This window comes from Lampetra fluviatilis, unplaced genomic scaffold, assembly GCF_964198595.1.
Source record: "Lampetra fluviatilis unplaced genomic scaffold, kcLamFluv1.1 SCAFFOLD_225, whole genome shotgun sequence".
NCBI lineage: Eukaryota > Metazoa > Chordata > Hyperoartia > Petromyzontiformes > Petromyzontidae > Lampetra > Lampetra fluviatilis.
The window spans coordinates 102501-125691 of record NW_027621784.1 but is presented as its reverse complement, the minus strand read 5'-3'; the positions used below and the strand labels follow the sequence as shown (position 1 = coordinate 125691).

The window sequence follows — 23191 nt, the reverse complement described above, 5'->3', positions numbered from 1 at the left end:
ACTCACCCACCCACTCACCCACTCACCCACCCACTCACCCACTCACCCACCCACTCACCCACCCACCCACCCACCCACTCACCCACTCACCCACTCACCCACCCACCCACCCACCCACCCACCCACCCACTCACCCACCCACTCACCCACTCACCCACCCACTCACCCACCTACCCACCCACCCACCCACCTACCCACTCACTCACCCACCCACCCATCTACCCACCCACCCACCTACCCACCCCACTCCACCCACCCACCTACCCACCCACCCACCCACTCACCCACCCACCCACCCACCCACCCACCCACTCACTCACCCATCATCCACCCACCCACTCACTCACTCACCCACCCACCCACCCACTCACCCACCCACCCACCCACTCACCTACCCACCCACCCACTCACCCACCTACCCACCTACCCACTCACCCACCCACCCACCCACTCACCCACCCACTCACCCACTCACCCACCCACCCACTCACCTACCCACCCACCCACTCACCCACCTACCCACCTACCCACCTACCCACTCACTCACCTACCCACCTACCCACCCACTCACCTACCCACCCACCCACCCACTCACCCACGCACCTACCCACCCACTCACCCACCCACTCCACCCACTCACCCACCCACTCACCTACCCACCCACCCACCCACTCACCTACCCACCCACCCATCCACTCACCCACCCATCCACCCACCCACCCACTCACCCACCCACCCACCCACCCACTCACCCACCTACCCACCCACTCACCCACCCACCCACCTACCCACCCACCCACTCACCCACTCACTCACCCACCCACTCACTCACCCACCTACTCACCCACCCACCCACTCACCCACCCACCCACCTACCCACCCACTCACCCACTCACTCACCCACCCACCCACTCACCCACCTACTCACCCACCTACTCACCCACCCACCCACTCACCCACCCACCCACCTACCCACCCACCCACTCACCCACTCACTCACCCACCCACCCACTCACCCACCTACTCACCCACCTACTCACCCACCCACCCACTCACCCACCCACCCACCTACCCACCCACTCACCCACCCACCCACTCACCCACCCACCCACCAACCTACCCACCCACCCACCCACCCACCCACCTACCCACCCACCCACCTCACCCACTCACTCACCCACTCACCCACCCACTCACCCACTCACCCACCCACCCACCCACTCACCCACCCACCCACCTACCCACCCACCCACTCACCCACTCACTCACCCACCCACCCATCTACCCACTCACCCACCCACTCACCCACTCACCCACCCACCCACTCACCCACCCACCCACCTACTCACCCACCCACTCACCCACTCACTCACCCACCCACCCATCTACCCACTCACCCACTCACCCACTCACCCACCCACCCACCCACCCACCTACCCACCCACCTGCTCACCCACCCACCCACCCACTCACCCACCTACTCACCCACCCACCCACTCACCCACCCACCCACCTACCCACCCACCCACTCACCCTCCCACTCACCCACTGACCCACCTACCGACTCACCCACCCACCCACTCACCCACTCACCCACCTACTCACCCACCCACTCACCCACCCACCCACTCACCCACCCACCCACCCAACTACCCACCCACCTACCCACCCACTCACCCACCCACCCACTCACCCACCTACTCACCCACCCACCCACTCACCCACCCACCCACCTACCCACCCACCCACTCACCCTCCCACTCACCCACTGACCCACCTACCCACTCACCCACCCACCCACTCACCCACCCACCCACCTACCCAGCCACCCACTCACCTACCCAACCACCAACTCACCCACCTACTCACCCACCCACCAACTCACCCACCTACTCACCCACTCACTCACTCAGCCACCAACCCACCCACCCACTCACCCACCTACTCACCCACCCACTCACTCACCCACCTACCCACCCACTCACCTACCCACTCACCCACTCACCCACCTACCCACCCACATACCCACCCACCCACCCACTCACCCACCTACCCACCTACTCACCCACTCACCCACCCACCCAATCACCCACCCACCCTCTCACCCACCTACCCACCCTCCCACCCACTCACCCACCTACTCACCCACCCACTCACTCACCCACCTACCCACCCACTCACCTACCCACCCACCCACCCACCCACTCACCCACGCACCTACCCACCCACTCACCCACCCACTCACCCACCCACTCACCTACCCACCCACCCACCCACTCACCTACCCACCCACCCATCCACTCACCCACCCATCCACCCACCCACCCACTCACCCACCCACCCACCCACCCACTCACCCACCTACCCACCCACTCACCCACCCACCCACCTACCCACCCACCCACTCACCCACTCACTCACCCACCCACTCACTCACCCACCTACTCACCCACCCACCCACTCACCCACCCACCCACCTACCCACCCACTCACCCACTCACTCACCCACCCACCCACTCACCCACCTACTCACCCACCTACTCACCCACCCACCCACTCACCCACCCACCCACCTACCCACCCACCCACTCACCCACTCACTCACCCACCCACCCACTCACCCACCTACTCACCCACCTACTCACCCACCCACCCACTCACCCACCCACCCACCTACCCACCCACTCACCCACCCACCCACTCACCCACCCACCCACCAACCTACCCACCCACCCACCCACCCACCTACCCACCCACCCACTCACCCACTCACTCACCCACTCACCCACCCACTCACCCACTCACCCACCCACCCACCCACCCACCCACTCACCCACCCACCCACCTACCCACCCACCCACTCACCCACTCACTCACCCACCCACCCATCTACCCACTCACCCACCCACTCACCCACTCACCCACCCACCCACTCACCCACCCACCCACCTACTCACCCACCCACTCACCCACTCACTCACCCACCCACCCATCTACCCACTCACCCACTCACCCACTCACCCACCCACCCACCCACCCACCTACCCACCCACCTGCTCACCCACCCACCCACCCACTCACCCACCTACTCACCCACCCACCCACTCACCCACCCACCCACCTACCCACCCACCCACTCACCCACCCACTCACCCACTCACCCACCTACTCACCCACCCACTCACCCACCCACCCACTCACCCACCCACCCACCCACCCAACTACCCACCCACCTACCCACCCACTCACCCACCCACCCACTCACCCACCTACTCACCCACCCACCCACTCACCCACCCACCCACCTACCCACCCACCCACTCACCCTCCCACTCACCCACTGACCCACCTACCCACTCACCCACCCACCCACTCACCCACCCACCCACCTACCCAGCCACCCACTCACCTACCCAACCACCAACTCACCCACCTACTCACCCACCCACCAACTCACCCACCTACTCACCCACTCACTCACTCAGCCACCAACCCACCCACCCACTCACCCACCTACTCACCCACCCACTCACTCACCCACCTACCCACCCACTCACCTACCCACTCACCCACTCACCCACCTACCCACCCACTCACCCACCCACCCACCCACTCACCCACCTACTCACACACCCACCCACTCACCCACCCACCCACATACCCACCGACTCACCCACCCACTCACCCACCGACCCACCTACGCACTCACCCACCTACCCACTCACCCACCCACCCACCTACCCACCCACCCACCTACCCACCCACCCACCCACTCACCCACCCAATCACCCACTCACCCACCCACCCACCCACTCACCTACCCACCCACCCACTCACCCACTCACCCACCTACTCAGCCACCCACTCACCCACCCACCCACTCACCCACCCACCCACTTACCCACCTACCCACCCACCCATCCACTCACCCACCCACCCACCCACTCACCCACCCACCCACCTACCCACCCACTCACCCACTCACCCACCCACCCACCTACCCACCCACCCACCCACCCACCTACCCACCCACTCACCCACCCACCTACCCACCCACTCACCCACTCACCCACCCACTCACCCACCCACTCACCCACTCACTCACCCACTCACCCACTCACCCACCCACCCACTCACCCACTCACCCACTCACCCACTCACCCACTCACCCACCCACCTACCCACTCATTCACCCACCCACCCATCTACCCACCCACCCACCTACCCACCCACTCACCCACCGACCTACCCACCCACCCACCCACTCACCCACCCACCCACCCACTCACTCACCCATCCACCTACCCACTCACTCACTCACCCACCCACCCACCCACTCACCCACCCACCCACCCACCCACCCACTCACCCACCCACCCACTCACCTACCCACCCACCCACTCACCCACCTACCCACCTACCCACTCACCCACCCACCCACTCACCCACCCACTCACCCACTCACCCACCCACCCACTCACCTACCCACCCACCCACTCACCCACCTACCCACCTACCCACCTACCCACTCACTCACCTACCCACCTACCCACCCACTCACCTACCCACCCACCCACCCACTCACCCACGCACCTACCCACCCACTCACCCACCCACTCACCCACCCACTCACCTACCCACCCACCCACCCACTCACCTACCCACCCACCCATCCACTCACCCACCCATCCACCCACCCACCCACTCACCCACCCACCCACCCACTCACCCACCTACCCACCCACTCACCCACCCACCCACCTACCCACCCACCCACTCACCCACTCACTCACCCACCCACCCACTCACCCACCTACTCACCCACCCACCCACTCACCCACCCACCCACCTACCCACCCACTCACCCACTCACTCACCCACCCACCCACTCACCCACCTACTCACCCACCTACTCACCCACCCACCCACTCACCCACCCACCCACCTACCCACCCACCCACTGACCCACTCACTCACCCACCCACCCACCCACTCACCCACCTACTCACCCACCTACTCACCCACCCACCCACTCACCCACCCACCCACCCACCCACCTACCCACCCACCCACTCACCCACCCACTCACCCACCCACCCACCAACCTACCCACCCACCCACCCACCCACCTACCCACCCACCCACTCACCCACTCACTCACCCACTCACCCACCCACTCACCCACTCACCCACCCACCCACTCACCCACCCACCCACCTACCCACCCACCCACTCACCCACTCACTCACCCACCCACCCATTTACCCACTCACCCACCCACTCACCCACTCACCCACCCACCCACTCACCCACCCACCCACCTACTCACCCACCCACTCACCCACTCACTCACCCACCCACCCATCTACCCACTCACCCACTCACCCACTCACCCCACCCACCCACCCACCCACCTACCCACCCACCTACTCACCCACCCACCCACTCACCCACCCACCCACTCACTCACTCACCCACCTACTCACCCACCCACCCACTCACCCACCCACCCACTCACCCACCTACTCACCCACCTACTCACCCACCCACCCACTCACCCACCCACCCACCTACCCACCCACTCACCCACTCACTCACTCACCCACCCACTCACCCACCCACCCACCCACTCACCCACTCACCCACCCACCCACCCACTCACCCACCCACTCACCCACCCACTCACCCACCACTCACCCACCTACCCACCCACCTACCCACTCACTCACCCACCCACCCATCTTCCCACCCACCCACCTACCCACCCACTCACCCACCCACCTACCCACCCACCCACCCACTCACTCACCCACCCACCCACCCACTCACTCACCCATCCACCCACCCACTCACTCATTCACCCACCCACCCACCCACTCACCCACCCACCCACCCACCCACTCACCCACCCACCCACTCACCTACCCACCCACCCACTCACCCACCTACCCACCTACCCACTCACCCACCCACCCACTCACCCACCCACTCACCCACTCACCCACCCACCCACTCACCTACCCACCCACCCACTCACCCACCTACCCACCTACCCACCTACCCACTCACTCACCTACCCACCTACCCACCCACTCACCTACCCACCCACCCACCCACTCACCCACGCACCTACCCACCCACTCACCCACCCACTCACCCACCCACTCACCTACCCACCCACCCACCCACTCACCTACCCACCCACCCATCCACTCACCCACCCATCCACCCACCCACCCACTCACCCACCCACCCACCCACCCACCCACTCACCCATCTACCCACCCACTCACCCACCCACCCACCTACCCACCCACCCACCCACTCACCCACTCACTCACTCACCCAGCCACCCACTCACCCACCTACTCACCCACCCACCCACTCACCCACCCACCCACCTACCCACCCACTCACCCACTCACTCACCCACCCACCCACTCACCCACCTACTCACCCACCTACTCACCCACCCACCCACTCACCCACCCACCCACCTACCCACCCACCCACTCACCCACTCACTCACCCACCCACCCACTCACCCACCCACCCACCCACCTACCCACCCACCCACCCACTCACCCACCCACTCACCCACCCACCCACCAACCTACCCACCCACCCACCCACCCACCTACCCACCCACCCACTCACCCACTCACTCACCCACTCACCCACCCACTCACCCACTCACCCACCCACCCACTCACCCACCCACCCACCTACCCACCCACCCACTCACCCACTCACTCACCCACCCACCCATTTACCCACTCACCCACCCACTCACCCACCCACCCACCTACCCACCCACCCACTCACCCACTCACCCACCCACCCACTCACCCACCCACCCACCTACTCACCCACCCACTCACCCACTCACTCACCCACCCACCCATCTACCCACTCACCCACTCACCCACTCACCCACCCACCCACCCACCTACCCACCCACCTACTCACCCACCCACCCACCCACTCACCCACTCACCCACCCACCCACTCACTCACCCACCTACTCACCCACCCACCCACTCACCCACCCACCCACCTACCCACCCATCCACTCACCCACTCACTCACCCACCCACCCACTCACCCACCTACTCACCCACCTACTCACCCACCCACCCACTCACCCACCCACCCACCTACCCACCCACTCACCCACTCACTCACCCACCCACCCACTCACCCACTCACCCACCTACCCACCCACCCACCTACCCACCCACCCACTCACCCACTCACTCACCCACCCACCCATCTACCCACTCACCCACCCACTCACCCACTCACCCACCCACCCACTCACCCACCCACCCACCCACCTACCCACCCACCCACCCACCCACTCACTCACTCACCCACCCACCCATCTACCCACTCACCCACCCACTCACCCACTCACCCACCCACCCACTCACCCACCCACCCACCCATCTACCCACTCACCCACCCACTCACCCACTCACCCACCCACCCACTCACCCACCCACCCACCTACTCACCCACCCACTCACCCACTCACTCACCCACCCACCCATCTACCCACTCACCCACTCACCCACTCACCCACCCACCCACCTACCCACCCACCTACTCACCCACCCACCCACCCACTCACTCACTCACTCACCCACCTACTCACCCACCCACCCACTCACCCACCCACCCACCTACCCACCCACCCACTCACCCACTCACTCACCCACCCACCCACTCACCCACCTACTCACCCACCTACTCACCCACCCACCCACCCACTCACCCACCCACCCACCTACCCACCCACTCACCCACCCACCCACTCACCCACTCACCCACCTACCCACCGACCCACCCACCTACCCACCCACCCACTCACCCACTCACCCACCCACCCACTCACCCACCCACCCACCTACCCACCCACCCACTCACCCACTCACTCACCCACCCACCCATCTACCCACTCACCCACCCACTCACCCACTCACCCACCCACTCACCCACCCACCCACCTACTCACCCACCCACCCACTCACTCACCCACCCACCCATCTACCCACTCACCCACTCACCCACTCACCCACCCACCCACCCACCTACCCACCCACCTACTCACCCACTCACCCACTCACCCACTCACTCACCCACTCACCCACTCACTCACCCACTCACCCACTCACCCACCCACCCACCCACCCACCCACTCACCCACTCACCCACTCACCCACCCACTCACCCACTCACCCACCCACCCACCTACCCACCCACCTACTCACCCACTCACCCACTCACCCACTCACTCACCCACTCACCCACTCACTCACCCACTCACCCACTCACCCACCCACCCACTCACCCACCCACCCACCCACTCACCCACCCACTCACTCACCCACCCACCCACTCACTCACCCACCCACCCACCCACCCACCCACCCACTCACCCACTCACTCACCCACTCACCCACTCACTCACCCACTCACCCACTCACCCACTCACCCACCCACCCACCCACTCACCCACTCACCCACTCACCCACCCACCCACTCACTCACTCACCCACCTACTCACCCACCCACCCACTCACCCACCCACCCACCTACCCACCCATCCACTCACCCACTCACTCACCCACCCACCCACTCACCCACCTACTCACCCACCTACTCACCCACCCACCCACTCACCCACCCACCCACTCACCCACCCACCCACCTACCCACCCACTCACCCACTCACTCACCCACCCACCCACTCACCCACTCACCCACCTACCCACCCACCCACCTACCCACCCACCCACTCACCCACTCACTCACCCACCCACCCATCTACCCACTCACCCACCCACTCACCCACTCACCCACCCACCCACTCACCCACCCACCCACCTACCCACCCACCCACCCACTCACTCACTCACCCACCCACCCATCTACCCACTCACCCACCCACTCACCCACTCACCCACCCACCCACTCACCCACCCCACCCCACCTACTCACCCACCCACCCACTCACTCATCCACCCACCCATCTACCCACTCACCCACCCACTCACCCCACTCACCCACCCCACCCACTCACCCACCCACCCCACCTACTCACCCACCCACTCACCCACTCACTCACCCACCCACCCATCTACCCACTCACCCACTCACCCACTCACCCACCCACCCACCCACCCTACCCACCCACCCTACTCACACCACCCACCCACCCACCCACCCATTCACCCACTCACCCACTCACCCACCCACCCACTCACTCACTCACTCACCCCCCACCTACTCAACCCCACCCCACCCCACCGTCACCCACCCACCCACCTACCCACCCACCCACTCACCCACTCACCACACCACCCCACCTCACTCACCCACCTACTCACCCACCTACTCACCCACCCACCCACCCACCTCACCCACCCACCACACCTACCTCACCCACTCACTCCACTCACCCACCCACCCACCCACTCACCCACTCACCCACCCACCCACCTCCCACCCACTCACCCACCTACCCACCCACCCACTCACCCACTCACCCACCCACCCACTCACCCACCCACCCACCTACCCACCCACCCACTCACCCACTCACTCACACCACCCACCCATCTACCCACTTCACCCACCCACTCACCCACTCACCCACCCACCCACTCACCCCACCCACCCACCTACTCACCCACCCACCCACTCACCCACCACTCACTCACCCACCCACCCATCTACCCACTCACCCACTCACCCACTCACCCACCCACCCACCCACCTACCCACCCACCTACTCACCCACTCACCCACTCACCCACTCACTCACCCACTCACCCACTCACTCACCCACTCACCCACTCACCCACCCACCCACCCACTCACCCACTCACCCACTCACCCACCCACTCACCCACTCACCCACCCACCCACCTACCCACCCACCTACTCACACCACTCACCCACCTCACCCACTCACTCACCCACTCACCCACTCACTCACCCACTCACACCCACTCACCCACCCACCCACTCACCCACCCACCCACCCACTCACCCACCCACTCACTCACCCACCCACCCACTCACCCACCCACCCACCCACCCACCCACCCACCCACTCACCCACTCACTCACCCACTCACCCACTCACTCACCCACTCACCCACTCACCCACTCACCCACTCACCCACCCACCCACTCACCCACTCACCCACTCACCCACCCACCCACTCACCCACCCACCCACCCACCCACCTACTCACCCACCCACCCACCCACTCACCCACTCACTCACCCACTCACTCACCCACCCCACCCACCCACCCACCCACCCACCCACTCACCCACCCACCCACTCACTCACCCACACCCACTCACCCACCCACCCACTCACTCACTCACCCACCCACCCACCCTCACCCACCCACCCACCCACTCACACCACCCACCCACCCACTCACACCACCCACCCACTCACCCACTCACTCACCCACTCACTCACCCACTCACTCACCCACTCACCCACCCACCCACTCACCCACTCACCCACTCACCCACCCACCCACTCACCCACCCACCCACCCACCCACTCACCCACTCACCCACCCACCCACTCACCCACCCACCCACTCACCCACCCACGCACTCACCCACTCACTCACCCACTCACTCACTCACCCACTCACTCACCCACTCACCCACTCACTCACCCACTCACCCACCCACTCACCCACTCACTCACCCACTCACTCACCCACTCACTCACCCACTCACCCACCCACCCACCCACTCACCCACCCACTCACCCACCCACCCACCCACCCACCCACTCACTCACCCACTCACTCACCCACTCACTCACCCACTCACCCACCCACCCACCCACTCACCCACCCACTCACCCACCCACTCACCCACTCACCCACCCACCAACCCACCCACTCACCCACTCACCCACCCACCCAACCACCCACCCACTCACCCACCCACCCACCCACTCACCCACTCACCCACCCACCCACCCACCCACTCACCCACTCACCCACCCACCCACTCACCCACCTACCCACTCACCCACCCACCCACTCACCCACTCACTCACCCACTCACTCACCCACTCACTCACCCACTCACCCACTCACTCACCCACTCACCCACCCACTCACCCATTCACTCACCCACTCACTCACCCACTCACTCACCCACTCACCCACTCACCCACCCACCCACCCACCCACCCACTCACCCACTCACCCACCCACCCACTCACCCACCTACCCACTCACCCACCCACCCACTCACCCACTCACTCACCCACTCACTCACCCACTCACTCACCCACTCACCCACTCACTCACCCACTCACCCACTCACTCACCCACTCACCCACCCACTCACCCACTCACTCACCCACTCACTCACTCACCCACTCACTCACCCACCCACTCACCCACCCACCCACCCACCCTCTCTCCCTGTTCTAGGCAAGTACGCGATGTGTGATCTTCTGGACAAGTTGCCGCACAGCGGTGGTGGCGGTGGTGGTGGTGGTGGTGGCGGTGGTGGTGGTGGTGGTGGCGGTGGTGGTGGTGGTGGTGGCGGTGGTGGTGGCGGTGGTGGTGTGGTGACGGTGGCACACTCGGAGGAGATGGTGCTAGCGATCCTCCACGCCCTGCTGGAGATCGTCAATGATGGTGGTGGCGGTGGTGGTGGCGGTGGTGGCGGTGGTGGTGGTGGTGGCGGTGGTGGTGGTGGCCACAACGCCAAGGCCCTGATGGATGCGGGAGGCGTGGGGAGGCTGGGAGGCATCGCTCGGTGCACGTGAGACACACATACACACAGACACACACAGACACACACACACAGACACACACACAGACACACACAGACACACACACACAGACACACACACAGACACACACAGACACACACACAGACACACACACACAGAGACTCACAGACTCACTCACACAGAGACTCACAGACTCACTCACACAGAGACTCACAGACTCACTCACACAGAGACCCACAGACTCACTCACTCAGAGACCCACAGACTCACTCACACAGAGACTCACAGACTCAGTCACACAGAGACCCACAGACTCACTCACACAAAGACCCACAGACTCACTCACACAGAGACTCACTCACACAGAGACCCACAGACTCACTCACACAGGGACCCACAGACTCACTCACACAGAGACCCACAGACTCACTCACACAAAGACCTACAGACTCACTCACACAGGGACCCACAGACTCACTCACACAGAGACCCACAGACTCACTCACACAGAGACCCACAGACTCACTCACACAGAGACTCACAGACTCACTCACACAGAGACCCACAGACTCACTCACACAGAGACCCACAGACTCACTCACACAAAGACCTACAGACTCACTCACACAGAGACCCACAGACTCACTCACACAGAGACCCACAGACTCACTCACACAGAGACCCACAGACTCACTCACACAGAGACCCACAGACTCACTCACACAGAGACCCACAGACTCACTCACACAGAGACCCACAGATTCACTCACACAAAGACCCACAGACTCTCACACAGAGACTCACAGACTCACTCACACAGAGACCCACAGACTCACTCACACAAAGACCTACAGACTCACTCACACAGAGACCCACAGACTCACTCACACAGAGACCCACAGACTCACTCACACAGAGACCCACAGACTCACTCACACAGAGACCCACAGACTCACTCACACAGAGACCCACAGACTCTCACACAGAGACTCACAGACTCACTCACACAGAGACCCACAGACTCACTCACACAGAGACCCACAGACTCAGTCACACAGAGACCCACAGACTCACTCACACAGAGACCCACAGACTCACTCACACAGAGACCCACAGACTCACTCACACAGAGACCCACAGACTCACACAGAGACCCACAGACTCACTCACACAGAGACCCACAGACTCACTCACACAGAGACCCACAGACTCACTCACACAGAGACCCACAGACTCACTCACACAGAGACCCACAGACTCACACAGAGACTCACTCACACAGAGACCCACAGACTCACACAGAGACCCACAGACTCACTCACACAGAGACCCACAGACTCACTCACACAGAGACCCACAGACTCACACAGAGACCCACAGACTCACTCACACAGAGACCCACAGACTCACTCACACAGAGACCCACAGACTCACTCACACAGAGACCCACAGACTCACTCACACAGAGACCCACAGACTCACTCACACAGAGACCCACAGACTCACTCACACAGAGACCCACAGACTCACTCACACAGAGACCCACAGACTCACTCACACAGAGACCCACAGACTCACTCACACAGAGACCCACAGACTCACTCACACAGAGACCCACAGACTCACTCACACAGAGACCCACAGACTCACACAGAGACCCACAGACTCACTCACACAGAGACCCACAGACTCACTCACACAGAGACTCACAGACTCACTCACACAGAGACCCACAGACTCACTCGCACAGAGACCCACAGATTCACTCACACAAAGACCCACAGACTCTCACACAGAGACTCACAGACTCACTCACACAGAGACCCACAGACTCACTCACACAAAGACCTACAGACTCACTCACACAGAGACCCACAGACTCACTCACACAGAGACCCACAGACTCACTCACACAGAGACCCACAGACTCACTCACACAGAGACCCACAGACTCACTCACACAGAGACCCACAGACTCTCACACAGAGACTCACAGACTCACTCACACAGAGACCCACAGACTCACTCACACAGAGACCCACAGACTCAGTCACACAGAGACCCACAGACTCACTCACACAGAGACCCACAGACTCACTCACACAGAGACCCACAGACTCACTCACACAGAGACCCACAGACTCACACAGAGACCCACAGACTCACTCACACAGAGACCCACAGACTCACTCACACAGAGACCCACAGACTCACTCACACAGAGACCCACAGACTCACTCACACAGAGACCCACAGACTCACACAGAGACTCACTCACACAGAGACCCACAGACTCACACAGAGACCCACAGACTCACTCACACAGAGACCCACAGACTCACTCACACAGAGACCCACAGACTCACACAGAGACCCACAGACTCACTCACACAGAGACCCACAGACTCACTCACACAGAGACCCACAGACTCACTCACACAGAGACCCACAGACTCACTCACACAGAGACCCACAGACTCACTCACACAGAGACCCACAGACTCACTCACACAGAGACCCACAGACTCACTCACACAGAGACCCACAGACTCACTCACACAGAGACCCACAGACTCACTCACACAGAGACCCACAGACTCACTCACACAGAGACCCACAGACTCACTCACACAGAGACCCACAGACTCACACAGAGACCCACAGACTCACTCACACAGAGACCCACAGACTCACTCACACAGAGACTCACAGACTCACTCACACAGAGACCCACAGACTCACTCGCACAGAGACCCACAGACTCACTCACACAGAGACTCACAGACTCACTCACACAGAGACCCACAGACCCACTCACACAGAGACCCACAGACTCACACAGAGACCCACAGACTCACTCACACAGAGACCCACAGACTCACTCACACAGAGACCCACAGACTCACTCACACAGAGACCCACAGACTCACTCACACAGAGACCCATAGACTCACACAGAGACCCATAGACTCACTCACACAGAGACCCATAGACTCGCAAAGAGACCCACAGACTCACTCACACAGAGACTCACTCACACAGAGACTCACAGACTCACTCACACAAAGACCCACAGACTCACTCACACAGAGACCCACAGACTCACTCACACAGAGACCCACAGACTCACTCACACAGAGACCCACAGACTCACTCGCACAGAGACCCACAGACTCACTCACACAGAGACCCACAGACTCACTCACACAGAGACCCACAGACTCACTCACACAGAGACTCACAGACCCACTCACACAGAGACCCACAGACTCACTCACACACAGACCCACTCACACAGAGACCCACAGACTCACTCACACACAGACTCACTCACACAGAGACTCACAGACTCTCACACAGAGACCCACAGACTCACTCACACAGAGACCCACTCACACAGAGACTCACTCACACAGAGACCCACAGACTCACTCACACAGAGACCCACAGACTCACTCACACAGAGACCCACAGACTCACTCACACAGAGACCCACAGACTCACTCACACAGAGACCCACAGACTCACTCACACAGAGACCCACAGACTCACTCACACAGAGACCCACAGACTCACTTACACAGAGACCCACAGACTCACTCACACAGAGACCCACAGACTCACTCGCACAGAGACCCACAGACTCACTCACACAGAGACCCACAGACTCACTCACACAGAGACCCACAGACTCACTCACACAGAGACTCACAGACCCACTCACACAGAGACCCACAGACTCACTCACACACAGACCCACTCACACAGAGACCCACAGACTCACTCACACACAGACCCACTCACACAGAGACCCACAGACTCACTCACACAGAGACTCACAGACTCTCACACAGAGACCCACAGACTCACTCACACAGAGACCCACTCACACAGAGACTCACTCACACAGAGACCCACAGACTCACTCACACAGAGACCCACAGACTCACTCACACAGAGACCCACAGACTCACTCACACAGAGACCCACAGACTCACTCACACAGAGACCCACAGACTCACTCACACAGAGACCCACAGACTCACTCACACAGAGACCCACAGACTCACTCACACAGAGACCCACAGACTCACACAGAGACCCACAGACTCACTCACACAGAGACCCACAGACTCACTCACACAGAGACCCACAGACTCACTCACACAGAGACCCACAGACTCACTCACACAGAGACCCACAGACTCACTCACACAGAGACCCACAGACTCACACAGAGACCCACAGACTCACTCACACAGAGACCCACAGACTCACTCACACAGAGACCCACAGACTCACTCACACAGAGACCCACAGACTCACTCACACAGAGACCCACAGACTCACTCACACAGAGACCCACTCACACAGAGACTCGCTCACACAGAGACTCACAGACTCACTCACACAGAGACCCACTCACACAGAGACTCGCTCACACAGAGACCCACAGACTCACTCACACAGAGACCCAATCACACAGAGAGCCACAGACTCACTCACACAGAGACCCACAGACTCACTCACACAGAGACCCACTCACACAGAGACCCACAGACTCACTCACACAGAGACCCACAGACTCACTCACACAGAGACCCACAGACTCACTCACACAGAGACTCACAGACTCACTCACACAGAGACCCACAGATTCACTCACACAGAGACTCACAGACTCACTCACACAGAGACCCACAGACTCACTCACACAGAGACCCACAGACTCACTCACACAGAGACTCACAGACTCACTCACACAGAGACCCACAGACTCACTCACACAGAGACCCACAGACTCACTCACACAGAGACTCACAGACTCACTCACACAGAGACCCACAGACTCACTCACACAGAGACTCACAGACCCACTCACACAGAGACCCACAGACTCACTCACACAGAGACCCACAGACTCACTCACACAGAGACCCACAGACTCACTCACACAGAGACCCACAGACTCACTCACACAGAGACTCACAGACTCACTCACACAAAGACCCACAGACTCACTCACACAGAGACTCACAGACTCTCACACAGAGACTCACAGACTCACTCACACAGAGACCCACAGACTCACTCACACAGAGACCCACAGACTCACTCACACAGAGACTCACAGACTCACTCACACAAAGACCCACAGACTCACTCACACAGAGACTCACAGACTCTCACACAGAGACTCACAGACTCACTCACACAGAGACCCACAGACTCACTCACACAGAGACCCACAGACTCACTCACACAGAGACCCACAGACTCACTCACACAGAGACCCACAGACTCACTCACACAGAGACCCACAGACTCACTCACACAGAGACCCACAGACTCACTCACACAGAGACCCACAGACTCACACAGAGACCCACAGACTCACTCACACAGAGACTCACTCACACAGAGACCCACAGACTCACTCACACAGAGACTCACTCACACAGAGACCCATAGACTCACACAGAGACCCACAGACTCACTCACACAGAGACTCACAGACTCACTCACACAGAGACCCACAGACTCAGTCACACAGAGACCCACAGACTCACTCACACAGAGACCCATAGACTCACACAGAGACCCATAGACTCACTCACACAGAGACTCACAGACTCACTCACACAGAGACCCACAGACTCAGTCACACAGAGACCCACAGACTCACTCACACAGAGACCCACAGACTCACTCACACAGAGACCCACAGACTCAATCACACAGAGACCCACAGACTCACACAGAGACCCACAGACTCACTCACACAAAGACCCACAGACTCACTCACACAGAGACCCACAGACTCAATCACACAGAGACCCACAGACTCACACAGAGACCCACAGACTCACTCACACAGAGACCCACAGACTCACTCACACAGAGACCCACAGACTCACTCACACAGAGACCCACAGACTCACTCACACAGAGACCCACAGACTCACTCACACAGAGACCCACTCACACAGAGACTCACTCACACAGAGACCCACAGACTCACTCACACAGAGACCCACAGACTCACTCACACAGAGACCCACAGACTCACTCACACAGAGACCCACAGACTCACTCACACAGAGACCCACAGACTCACTCACACAGAGACCCACAGACTCACTCACACAGAGACCCACAGACCCACTCACACAGAGACCCACAGACTCACTCACACAGAGACCCACAGACTCACTCACACAGAGACCCACAGACTCACACAGAGACCCACAGACTCACTCACACAGAGACCCACAGACTCACTCACACAGAGACCCACAGACTCACTCACACAGAGACCCACAGACTCACTTACACAGAGACCCACAGACTCACTCACACAGAGACCCACAGACTCACTCGCACAGAGACCCACAGACTCACTCACACAGAGACCCACAGACTCACTCACACAGAGACCCACAGACTCACTCACACAGAGACTCACAGACCCACTCACACAGAGACCCACAGACTCACTCACACACAGACCCACTCACACAGAGACCCACAGACTCACTCACACACAGACCCACTCACACAGAGACCCACAGACTCACTCACACAGAGACTCACAGACTCTCACACAGAGACCCACAGACTCACTCACACAGAGACCCACTCACACAGAGACTCACTCACACAGAGACCCACAGACTCACTCACACAGAGACCCACAGACTCACTCACACAGAGACCCACAGACTCACTCACACAGAGACCCACAGACTCACTCACACAGAGACCCACAGACTCACTCACACAGAGACCCACAGACTCACTCACACAGAGACCCACAGACTCACTCACACAGAGACCCACAGACTCACACAGAGACCCACAGACTCACTCACACAGAGACCCACAGACTCACTCACACAGAGACCCACAGACTCACTCACACAGAGACCCACAGACTCACTCACACAGAGACCCACAGACTCACTCACACAGAGACCCACAGACTCACACAGAGACCCACAGACTCACTCACACAGAGACCCACAGACTCACTCACACAGAGACCCACAGACTCACTCACACAGAGACCCACAGACTCACTCACACAGAGACCCACAGACTCACACAGAGACCCACAGACTCACTCACACAGAGACCCACAGACTCACTCACACAGAGACCCACAGACTCACTCACACAGAGACCCACAGACTCACTCACACAGAGACCCACAGACTCACTCACACAGAGACCCACAGACTCACTCACACAGAGACCCACAGACTCACTCACACAGAGACTCACAGACTCACTCACACAGAGACTCACAGACTCACTCACACAGAGACCCACAGACTCACTCACACAGAGACCCACAGACTCACTCACACAGAGACCCACAGACCCACTCACACAGAGACCCACAGACTCACTCACACAGAGACCCACAGACTCACTCACACAGAGACCCACAGACTCACACAGAGACCCACAGACTCACTCACACAGAGACCCACAGACTCACACAGAGACCCACAGACTCACTCACACAGAGACCCACAGACTCACTCACACAGAGACTCACAGACTCACTCACACAGAGACTCACAGACTCACTCACACAGAGACCCACAGACTCACTCACACAGAGACCCACAGACTCACTCACACAGAGACCCACAGACCCACTCACACAGAGACCCACAGACTCACTCACACAGAGACCCACAGACTCACTCACACAGAGACCCACAGACTCACACAGAGACCCACAGACTCACTCACACAGAGACCCACAGACTCACTCACACAGAGACCCACAGACTCACTCACACAGAGACCTACAGACTCACACAGAGACCCACAGACTCACTCGCACAGAGACCCACAGACCCACTCACACAGAGACCCACAGACTCACTCACACAGAGACCCACAGACTCACTCACACAGAGACCCACAGACTCACACAGAGACCCACAGACTCACTCACACAGAGACTCACAGACTCACTCACACAGAGACCCACAGACTCACTCACACAGAGACCCACAGACTCACTCACACAGAGACCCACAGACTCACTCACACAGAGACCCACAGACTCACTCACACAGAGACCCACAGACTCACTCACACAGAGACCCACAGACCCACTCACACAGAGACCCACAGACTCACTCACACAGAGACCCACAGACTCACTCACACAGAGACCCACAGACTCACACAGAGACCCACAGACTCACTCACACAGAGACCCACAGACTCACACAGAGACCCACAGACTCACTCGCACAGAAACCCACAGACTCACTCACACAGAGACCCACAGACTCACTCACACAGAGACGCACAGACTCACTCGCACAGAAACCCACAGACTCACTCACACAGAGACCCACAGACTCACTCACACAGAGACGCACAGACTCACTCACACAGAGACTCACAGACTCACTCACACAGAGACCCACAGACTCACACAGAGACCCACAGACTCACTCACACAGAGACTCACAGACTCACTCACACAGAGACCCACAGACTCACTCACACAGAGACCCACAGACTCACTCACACAGAGACCCACAGACTCACTCACACAGAGACCCACAGACTCACTCACACAGAGACCCACAGACTCACTCACACAGAGACCCACAGACTCACTCACACAGAAACCCACAGACTCACTCACACAGAGACCCACAGACTCACTCACACAGAGACCCACAGACTCACTCACACAGAGACCCACAGACTCACTCACACAGAAACCCACAGACTCACTCACACAGAGACCCACAGACTCACTCACACAGAGACCCACAGACTCACTCACACAGAGACCCACAGACTCACTCACACAAAGACCCACAGACTCACTTACACAGAGACCCACAGACTCACTCACACAGAGACCCACAGACTCACTCACACAGAGACCCACAGACTCACTCACACAGAGACCCACAGACTCACTCACACAGAGACCCACAGACTCACACAGAGACCCACAGACTCACTCACACAGAGACTCACAGACTCACTCACACAAAGACCCACAGACTCACTCACACAGAGACCCACAGACTCACTCACACAGAGACCCACAGACTCACTCACACAGAGACCCACAGACTCACTCACACAGAGACCCACAGACTCACTCACACAAAGACCCACAGACTCACTCACACAGAGACCCACAGACTCACTCACACAGAGACCCACAGACTCACTCACACAGAGACCCACAGACTCACTCACACAGAGACCCACAGACTCACTCACACAGAGACCCACAGACTCACACAGAGACCCACAGACTCACTCACACAGAGACCCACAGACTCACTCACACAGAGACTCACAGACTCACTCACACAGAGACCCACAGACTCACTCACACAGAGACCCACAGACTCACTCACACAGAGACCCACAGACTCACTCACACAGAGACCCACAGACTCACTCGCACAGAGACCCACAGACTCACTCGCACAGAGACCCACAGACTCACTCACACAGAGACCCACAGACTCACTCACACAGAGACCCACAGATTCACTCACACAGAGACCCACAGACTCACTCACACAGAGCCCCACAGACTCACTCACACAGAGACCCACAGACTCACTCACGCAGAGACCCACAGACTCACTCGCACAGAGACTCACAGACTCACACAGAGACCCACAGACTCACTCACACAGAGACCCACAGACTCACACAGAGACCCACAGACTCACTCACACAGAGACCCACAGACTCACACAGAGACCCACAGACTCACTCACACAGAGACCCACAGACTCACTCACACAGAGACTTACAGACTCACTCACACAGAGACTCACTCACACAGAGACCCACAGACTCACTCACACAGAGACCCACAGACTCACTCACACAGAGACCCACAGACTCACTCACACAGAGACCCACAGACTCACTCACACAGAGACCCACAGACTCACTCACACAGAGACCCACAGACTCACTCACACAGAGACCCACAGACTCACTCACACAAAGACCCACAGACTCACTCACACAGAGACCCACAGACTCACTCACACAGAGACCCACAGACTCACTCACACAGAGACCCACAGACTCACTCACACAGAGACCCACAGACTCACTCACACAGAGACCCACTCACACAGAGACCCACAGACTCACTTACACAGAGACCCACAGACTCACTTACACAGAGACCCACAGACTCACACAGAGATCAACAAGAACAACAACCGCCATTCGCCACTAAGTGGCGGTGACGTCACCACGACGCTTGTGCCAGGCCATGTGCACCTTGAGGCTACCACGTGAAGTGTCGAACGCCCGCTGGCAGGAGGTCACGGGGCAGACCCAGCAGGTGCCACGGGTCGACTGACCGAGATGACCGAGATGACTGGCTGATGCACCACCTGTGCCCCCTACTGTACCAACTTGCTGCGCTTTAGCCACCCGGCGCTCCGCTCGTTGTTGTGAGCGTCGCTCCTCCGCCCTCCGTTGTTGTTGGAGGGCGACTGCCTCCAACTGCCCAGTAGCGTCCTTCACGAGCCTCCTCCACTGAGGCCGATCTTGACACCGCTGGTACCAGTCATCGGCAAGTCCACTCAGCTCCACGTCCTCCTGTACCACATCACTCCATCTCTTCTCTAGCCCGTGTCACTCACTCACTCACTCACCCATTCACTCACTTTCTCACTCACCCACCCAACCACTCACTCACTCACTCACCCACCCACCCACCCACTCACTCACTCACTCACCCACCCACTTAACTACCCACTAACTCACCCACTCACTCACCCACCCACTCACCCACTCACTCACCCACCCACTCACTCACTCACCCACTCACCCACCCACTAACTCACCCACTCACTCACTCACCTACCCACTCACCCACCCACCCACTCACTCACTCACTCACCCACTCACCCACCCACTAACTCACCCACTCACTCACTCACCTACCCACTCACCCACTCACTCACCTACCCACTAACTCACTCACCCACTCACTCACTCACTCACCCACCGCTGGTACCAGTCATCGGCAAGTCCACTCAGCTCCGCGTCCTCCTGTACCACATCACTCCATCTCTTCTCAAGCCCGTGTCACTCACTCACTCACTCACCCATTCACTCACTTTCTCACTCACCCACCCAACCACTCACTCACCCACTCACTCACTCACTCACCCACCCACCCACTCACTCACTCACCCACCCACCCACCCACTTAACTACCCACTAACTCACCCACTCACTCACCCACCCACTCACCCACTCACTCACCTACCCACCCACCCACTCACTCACTCACCCACTCACCCACCCACTAACTCACCCACTCACTCACTCACCCACCCACTCACCCACTCACTCACC

General features: G+C 59.8%; 1 protein-coding gene across 1 annotated transcript in view; it reads left to right on the top strand.

Annotated features, from left to right (window-relative positions):
- Nucleotides 1–23191, top strand: part of LOC144955693 (uncharacterized) — a 40949-nt gene that overhangs the window by 14280 nt on the left and 3478 nt on the right. The window contains exon 3 of the mRNA XM_078885843.1: nt 11487–11823. Coding sequence (XP_078741969.1) covers nt 11487–11823 — 337 coding nt within the window. The remainder of the gene's footprint in view (nt 1–11486; nt 11824–23191) is intronic.